This window comes from Sinocyclocheilus rhinocerous, unplaced genomic scaffold (assembly GCF_001515625.1).
Source record: "Sinocyclocheilus rhinocerous isolate Xijiao unplaced genomic scaffold, SAMN03320098_v1.1 scaffold605, whole genome shotgun sequence".
Taxonomy (NCBI): domain Eukaryota; kingdom Metazoa; phylum Chordata; class Actinopteri; order Cypriniformes; family Cyprinidae; genus Sinocyclocheilus; species Sinocyclocheilus rhinocerous.
This window is the reverse complement of record NW_015661612.1, coordinates 1,814,423-1,822,511: the sequence shown is the minus strand read 5'-3', so window position 1 is coordinate 1,822,511 and position 8,089 is coordinate 1,814,423. Positions and strand designations below refer to the sequence as shown.

At 42.6% G+C, this 8,089-nt stretch overlaps 1 protein-coding gene across 1 annotated transcript; it reads right to left on the bottom strand.

Moving 5' to 3' along the window:
- Positions 1-2,220: 2,220 nt before the first annotated feature.
- Positions 2,221-7,444, bottom strand: LOC107726492 (N-myc proto-oncogene protein-like). The gene is made up of 3 exons (XM_016536099.1): positions 7,233-7,444; positions 5,916-6,569; positions 2,221-4,063 (listed from the first exon to the last, which is right to left on the bottom strand). The coding sequence occupies exons 1-3, from the start codon at positions 7,381-7,383 to the stop codon at positions 3,351-3,353; spliced, it is 1,518 nt and encodes a 505-aa protein (XP_016391585.1). The 5' UTR covers positions 7,384-7,444; the 3' UTR covers positions 2,221-3,350.
- Between the last annotated feature and the right edge of the window lie 645 nt (positions 7,445-8,089).

Here is an 8,089-nt window from a genome sequence, read left to right as displayed (position 1 = left end):
GAAAGAGAGAGAGAGAGGTGGCTGACATTTACAGGGCACTGCCATCTGTATGGTAATTGCTACACACTGGTAAAGTTTGATCACACATGAATCTCTCTCACCACTACAGTACACATATTACCACATTCTGCACCTGACCCAGAACAGATGGCACCCCCTCCCCTCTCCTCTTGCCTCCTGGAGACAATGCCCATCTAGTAAGGGGCATTTTTAAAGCTGGCATCCTTTTGTTTGGGTGGCAACTCTGCATGTTATATGGATTAGACCATTTCTGATGGTGCCGGTTGATAAGAATCAGAGCATGTTTTTGTGCCTTTGGCTTTTGTTGTAAATCCTGTCTTTAGTCTGTCTCCAGTTTTCCATATGCTGTCCATCCTGTGACTCCACAACAAGCACTGGTCCCCACATACAGCAGAGGGTTGATTGACAGGCTGACACTGAAATGTTCCACGGCACAGCTAATCTGTTGAATACTGCTGGCATGTGAACATTCCAGAGGAGACATTTTTTGAAGGTGTGGGGTTTTGAGGGGTTTTGAAAATACCATCAAAGTATGAAGCTCTTATCTCCAAGTTTATTATAGTACAACATGCATGGTGTCTGAGGCCAGTACATATTAATCAGACTGGAATAACTAATGTTTGTGACACATGTAGGGTGAATACATGTGAATTGAGACAACTGAGTATTTCAATGAAGTGTTTTTTATTTATACATTGTAAAATGATTTTTCAATGTTGTAAATAAACAAAGATTATTGGAGTATGTTTTACAAGAAAATGCGATTTCAGTTTTTCTACCTCTTACTTGCCATTACTGTAAATTTACTAGCAATTTCATCAGTGACAAATAATTAGAAATGATTAAAAATGATTGTCCCATTTTATCTGTATTCACCCATCTCTGTGGAAAATCTCAGGTTTGAAAAAGTAAATAGCACCCATACAGTATGTTGTACAGTGGCCAGTTCTATCAGTGTACACATGGTGGTGTGTTATTGTCTTAGCTCGAGGCTTTGTTTTTGTTTTTTCCATAACCAGGCAGGATAAGCCATTGGCCAGATGGCACAGTGGGGTCTCCCATGGTTACCTCATCCTGGGGACCAAACATTGCAGACAAGCACACATATACAACACAGACTGTTATGTAACCAATCAGTCTAGACGGTCCAGTTTATAATCGCAGGTCTCTCTCACTCTGTACTCCGCCAGACCTTGTTTCTCCTGTATTGCAGCAGTAGATTTCTTATTCTGTCTGTTTATTCTGGACCAGAGAAAAATGGTTCATTGTGACACATTGGTGGGCGGGTCTTCAGTCAGCTTTCAGGCCATGTGACTGAAGTTAGTAAACACAAACCCGCTCCTCGGTCCAGCAGGATATTAGATGCACAGGTCACGATGGCCTCCACACAAAAGAGCCTCCCCGCCTGCCATTCGCACGTAAACGTACACATACACACGCATGCACAAATAGAATAAAACACACTCGCACTTGAAGTCTGCCACGCTGCAGCTGCTCCAGTTTCCATGGTAACGTGCAGAACAATGAGGTAAGAAGCTGTGGGGGCCAGTCTGAGTGTGCGCTGCGCACGCTTTCATATCCACTCGCGCTGAGAGTGTGTGTGCCAGCGTTTGTTTTTGTGTATGAGTGCCTGAAAGTGTATGTGGATGTGCCCTGCCGATTTCTAAATCAACTGAAAGAGAGAGAGTGAATAACGAGGGAAATACTCGTTCTCCTTTGTCAGAGAGGGCTTGGTCAACCAGATCTCTCTTCATAGCGAGGCAGATGGAGGGAGAATGGCTTGACGAATGAAAAACAGAAAAAGGGTAAATGAAAAGAGGAAAGTCCAAAACAGGCGGAAAATATGTGGTTTGTTCAGAACAGGAGTCAATTCAAGTATATAGATATTAGATTTGAATCACATTTTGGCAATTTAAGTATAGCATCTAATGACAAAGTCAATTTTGACTTATTGTTGAGGAAATGGTAGTAAAAAAAAAAACAGAGAAAAACTAGGTTTGTCCAGTTATTTATGCTTCAAATGAGTGACAGGTATTTTTATTTGACAGTATGATTTAACTCTGGGTTTTTGACTTCAAAGTCATAACTTACATCCCCATTACCGTGATATATCGCATTACCGAATACTGGCACAAGTCTACTTGAAAGTCATAATTTAGCAAGTTGTTTCAGGGCTGTTTGAAGTGTGGATGTTGCCGCCTACAGAGGGGCTTGAAGTTTATCTGAAATGTAGTTCAGCGCTTTGTTTCTCAGTACCTGACAAGACTCAAACGGCACTAGCAGAGATACAGAAGCACTCATCCTTTGACAAGCTCTTTTGTTTTCAAAATGTCTATTTATTTTTCAAAATGAGGTATTTCAAAGTGCTGTGAGTTGCAGCACTAAAATGTACATTATAGAAAAGGAGAAAAAAAACACTTTTTTCCCCCACTGACCCAGTTCTATGAACCCAATACTTACAAATATGTAAACAAAGAAAGAGAAAGACAGCAAAGAATAGAAGCCTTATAAATGGAGATAGAAAGAATTTTCTGTACAAAAGAAAATAAGGTAGAAAAAAGGATAAAAACAAGATAAAGTAATATCTACTCAGAACTCATTTTCATACGAAAATATAAGTATCAAATTTAGTATGTATCTGATGCACACTAAAGCATAAATGTAGGAATTAGTAAAGCATGTCATAACAGAGAGATTATAAGACAAAAAAGAATCTAAAAACAAAACAATGTGTCCTTATATTACAAAAAATCCTCATAAATTGAGGTCTTACAGTACTTGTTCAAGGTATATAAACTTCCAGTCTAGTTATTGGCAGCTTTTGACATCTTTATAAAAACCAAAAGACAATAATTGTATACAAAAACAAGGCAGACTGAGTGTACGTTCTTTTAAAATCTAATCTATTTACAAAAGTGTCTCACATCAAGGTGCGCAGAGGTACATCCATGAGATTCAGCACCGGTGAGGTGTGAGAGATTATAGCCATTCGAAGTGTCTCGTATCATTTGTTTAGTGTCCATTTTGCAGGAAGAGCATGAACACAAAGTTCATCAACCCAATCGCGTTTTGAAGACTAGCTGTGTTCATAAGAGTCTTGTCATTGAGGGGAAGTTGGGTTTACTTATAAGCACCTTCCCACTTCGTTGTAGCGTGATTGGCGTGACAAAGTAAACCTGAAACATTCTTGACGTCAAAAAATGTGCAAAAAAAGTGTCAGCAGTGAGTGTCCCTAGCATTTATTTTAGGCTGTTCGCCTTAGCGCTTTGCCTTTCGTCATTTGACGTCGACCATTAGCTGTGAGGCGTTCAGCCAATGAGGGTTAACGGTTAGCGAGTCCTGGCCTGCTCGAGCCTGCGGAGGAGCTGTTGTCGCCGGGCCTGCAATCTGTCTTTCTCCTGCTGGAGTCGGAGCTCTTGGGCCTCCAGGGAGCTGACGTACTCGGTGGCCTTCTTCAGGATGACCACCTTTGCTGCCTTGTCATTGTGCGCTAGCTCAGGCACCTGGTCGCGCAGAGTGAGGAAGCTAGAGCGCAGGTCGTTGCGCCGTTGACGCTCCAGGATGTTGTGGTTGCGCCGGCGTTCGCTGTCCTCAGAATCGGAGCATCGTGGGCTGCTGGAGTCGCTCTTCCTTATTCGCTGGCTTGGTATGCCGTTAGTAGGGGAGTTTGGGGAAGAGTTCTGGTTCCTGCCAGTGCGTGGAGTTATAGTGCTGTTGTCGATTCTGAGTTTCTTGCTTGGGGGAGCGCTGGGTACATCTTGCTGGTCGGAGTAAGGGGATGGAGCTGCATAGTTATGCTGCTGCTGGTGGATGGAGGCTGCTGCCGTCCTCTTCAGAATGAGCTCCTGTGTAGCTTTGCTCACGCCGGATCCCAACCGCCCTCCTGTGGACGCTAGAGAGTTCGAGGCGGCAGACAGACCAGTGCTGGTTATCTTGCTGGTGATGGAACGCCTTTTCTCCACCGTGACGACATCAATCTCCTCTTCTTCTTCATCATCATCATCATCATCGTCATCTTCATCATCATCATCATCATCATCATCTAGAGGGAGAAAAGGAGATTTAGGTTAGCAGGTTTGTTGTGCAACCATTCCTCTAGAGGTGCACCGGTATGAACAAGTGCACTTAAAGGAAACATGCCTGTGTTTTATCAGGGTGTGTGCTTTAGTTAATGTCTTTGTGTGGGCAGATGAGACAGTTGCTCAGTGCAATCATCTGAACACGCTCTGTCAAACACAGAGGAGCTGGATTCTCCCCAGACTGGACCACCTTAGATTTGACTTTCTACTTTAACACACACCCTCTATTTACAGTGTCTAATGAAGGGGTTTGCGAGCACATGAGCATTTCGTCATGTCATATTTTTCTTACAAAAGCTGTTTTGCTGTCCAGTTAAGACATTTCACTTGGTGCTTTTTCAACTGGTGACACATTTCAAGTTAAGCTTAGATGGCAAGACGGCCTCAGTGTGATGCCTAAGAGCTATGTTTATGAGATAATAGACGTGATTATCAGCTAAGCCACACATGAAGACTGTTTGGCATTTACTGGAGCCCACAGCCTCTCACTTCAAAAGCTCCCTACAGGAAACCGTCTGCCAACATTAAGGAGAGACCAAACGGGGCGATTTAGTCTCCAACAGAATGCAGACAGTCAATGCGTTCCCCTTTTCCACTGGTTAGCCACGAAAAGGGATAACGGCACGGGCGGGAAAAACTAGCGTTGTAATCGCGTGGTCCAATTATTCGCGGGCTTTGCCGAGTAACACTGATCTGATGGCGTCTTAAGCCGCTGCCCTGGAGAGGTGCCAAGCAGACAGCTGGAGGAAAGGCTCCGCTTGTTCAAAGCCGTCACCCTGTAAAGAGAGATGACCCATCATCTCTTTTTTTCCCCCCTTCCTTGTCTTTTTATCTTGTGATTATCATTCACTGCACCTCTCTGGAAGATGTGTGGCTTGCCAAGCTCAGCCCACTGGGCAAAAAAGGGTGGGTGGGGGTTTGCCTTTCTCGTAGATGCACACGCATGCCTCCTTTTTCACATGCTGGTGCCCAGTGCCAGCTCTTATTCTCTCACCCAGGTGTGATTGTCGTTTGGGATTTGCATTTGAAACAAGTTCTCATTTCGAAGGGAAGCGACTTATTGGGGGGCACTGAATTTAAGGGCTTGGCTTTTATGCAATCTGCCCTTGCTCACACACCCCCAAACATCTGAGCCTGTGGTTTTACATGATCAAGAGCTCTCAATTTGGGAAAAAATATAAATAAATAAAAATAATAATTTTAAAAACAACATTTATGTTTCAAATCAATCTTTAATTAAAAAAACCTAATCCTGTGACCTAATAAATTCTGAAATTAGATTCTTATTCCATGCCTAAAGCCAGATTAATGGAGGGCAGATAAGGACATGTATTCCTATGTAATATGGCTCAGAGACGCTATTCACAGCATTAAATCTTTAACCATGAGCTATTCAGCCAAAAGGCTCAACATCATGGACAACAACAAATATTACCGCCATCTACTGGGTATACAGACCAAGTATTACATAAACTCCCCATCACCACCCATTACTACTACTGAGTGTATGTGTGTGCGCGTGTGTGTGACCGACAGTCTGGAATGTCACACATTAATCCGATTCAGGGTCTGTCATATGATCTTCAACAATTACCCCAATGACCGCTTACAAACCCGGCCAAACTATTTAGTAGCGTCATAAATTGGTGATGATTAATAATAATACAAATGATATATATATATATATATATATATATAATTGTCTAGAAACAACTAGGAAAAATGGAAAAAGAAAATCATTCATGACATGTATTCAGTGACAGTTTCTAGGGAACTTACTAATTTTACATTAAGAGCACGTCAAGAGACACTTACCAGAGTCACTTGGAGTCTCGTCTGCACTGACTGGAGGCAAGTGTTGGCTCCTCAGCTGTGTCACACTTTGGCTGCTGCTGCTGCTCCCATTTCTTTTGTTGACTGGATAAGGGAAAACCATGGTAGGGTCCACACACTCCGGTATAGAGTGACTAATTTCGGGTGTCTTGACCGTTGTGTCTTTACTGGCTTCAGTACCGCTAGGAGCAGAGATGACTTTCCCGAGTTTCTCATTTACCACCCGCTCCAATTTCTCACGTGCAGAGAAGCCGCTCCACATGCAGTCCTGAATGATGATGGAATTGTCTGTAGTATCCAAAACGGAGCCAAAGAGGTCCCCATCTGATGCCCCCCAAATGTCATCTTCTGGTAAGAACAGAAGCTCGGAAGCCCAGTCCAACGGGTCTGTTAATCCAAAGCCCATCAGTGAGCAATCCCCAGCCACTGCACCCAGATCCCCTGGGTCCCCTGGAAGCGCTGCCCGGCTCGGGGACAGAGGAGGAGTGGGCAGCAGCTCGAATTTCTTCCAGATGTCCTCACCAGGCGGTGCAGCGTCTGGTCTGCAGAAGTAGAAGTCATCCTCATCCGGGTAGAAACAAGGTAGTAAGGAGTCAAACTCCAAATCAGAGTTCATGGTTTTAGCTGGCATTCTCCCTGTGAGAGACACAAAACTGATGGCTTAGAATCACCACAGCTTTTAAAATAAAAGCTTTTGTCCCAACATTGACACTGGGAGGTAACATGGGAAATAGGCAAAGATCTTTTTATTAATGACACTCATTCTCAAGTCTTTTAAGTGTCATCTCACTGCCCTCAATGTGTAGTGTGAAAATATTTATTAACCTTCTTAAATAAACTTTGAACTGTAATTGCATTATAAAACAAACTTTTTCAACAGAACATCTCCTAGTGATTTGTAATGATTATGTAATAATAATAATAATTATTATTAAATACCATTACTAATAATAAAAGAAAAAATAATAATGCACAAAAATTATTAAAAGCTTTTGTCATAACAAAGACATCTGTAAGTAATTTAAAAAATCACTATAATATAATATTTTGTTGTAATATAGTTCTATAAAATAGACTCTTAAAGACCCGAAGTCACAGATGTCTTTGAAATGTCCTCTCTACATTGTTTATAGTGATAGTGTTCATTAACTCACTTAAACTTTGGACTGTTTGCAGCACAAGACAAACTCCTTCAAGAGCAAGTCGAGCAGACAAGTAACTAGTTTAGAAATAATATTTCGCGTGAATGAAACTATTTCTCGCTAGTTTAACTGACACTAAAAGACGTGGGCGTCTTACCTCTGAGTGTGTTTTCTTGTCCCTTCTTTATCGCAGTCACTGTGCCCCCGTTTGGAGTCGCACATCTACCGCGGCGACAGAAGACTGTTCTGCGCTTCTGTGTTTCGGGCTGTGAAGTATTACTCTCGCTGCTGGCGTTTAGAAGAGACATGGGCTCCTCCTCCAGTGGGCGGGGCGCGGGCGAGGTATGTGCTGTTGTGTGATTTTCTCTGGAAAGGGCATCAGTTTGGTCTGGTCTAAGGTGTTCAATTTGCCGATAATAAAGGAACAGCTCACTCAAAAAACAAAACAAACAAAAAAACACGCCAAACACACACGACTTCTTTAATAGAACGCAAAAGGAGATGTTGGGCAGAATGACAGCAGATCACTCACCGTGCACTTTCATTGTGCGGTAAAGCAATGAATAAAAGCAATGAAAGTAAACGGAGACTATCAGTTATTCTTCCAAACATGTTATATTTCACGAAAGAAGTCGTACGCGTTCAGAACAACATGATGGTGAATAAATAATGGCCGAATTTTCAAATTGTCACTTTAAGAGAATGGAGTAGAGTTCAGTTTAATGACTGAAATATATGCGATTTGTTTTTGTTTGTTACTCTACTCTGTAATTCGGCTTTATTCAGAATATAAACGCAGTTGCGGGCTATATAAGCGTTCAACCGTGATGAACTGTGTTGTGAATGAATCAGAGCGACTCCGCAGCATCTCTCATTGTTCAGGTCAGTGAGGTAACGGACGATCCGCATGACATCACCGGTGTCGACTCACTTCTGCCGCCGTGTGGACACGTGACGAACACGCAGTGCGCCAGTGTGCGTTTACATTCAGGGAACGAGGTACGTTTTGTGTTG

Coding starts and splice junctions, on each gene's coding strand:
- LOC107726492 (XM_016536099.1), bottom strand. CDS start 7,383: ATGTCTCTTCTAAACGCCAGCAGCGAGAGTAATACTTCACAGCCCGAA. Junction 6,570..7,232: donor ACAAGAAAACACACTCAGAG/GTAAGACGCCCA, acceptor TGTCTCTCACAG/GGAGAATGCCAGCTAAAACC. Junction 4,064..5,915: donor CGAGACTCCAAGTGACTCTG/GTAAGTGTCTCT, acceptor TTCTCCCTCTAG/ATGATGATGATGATGATGAT.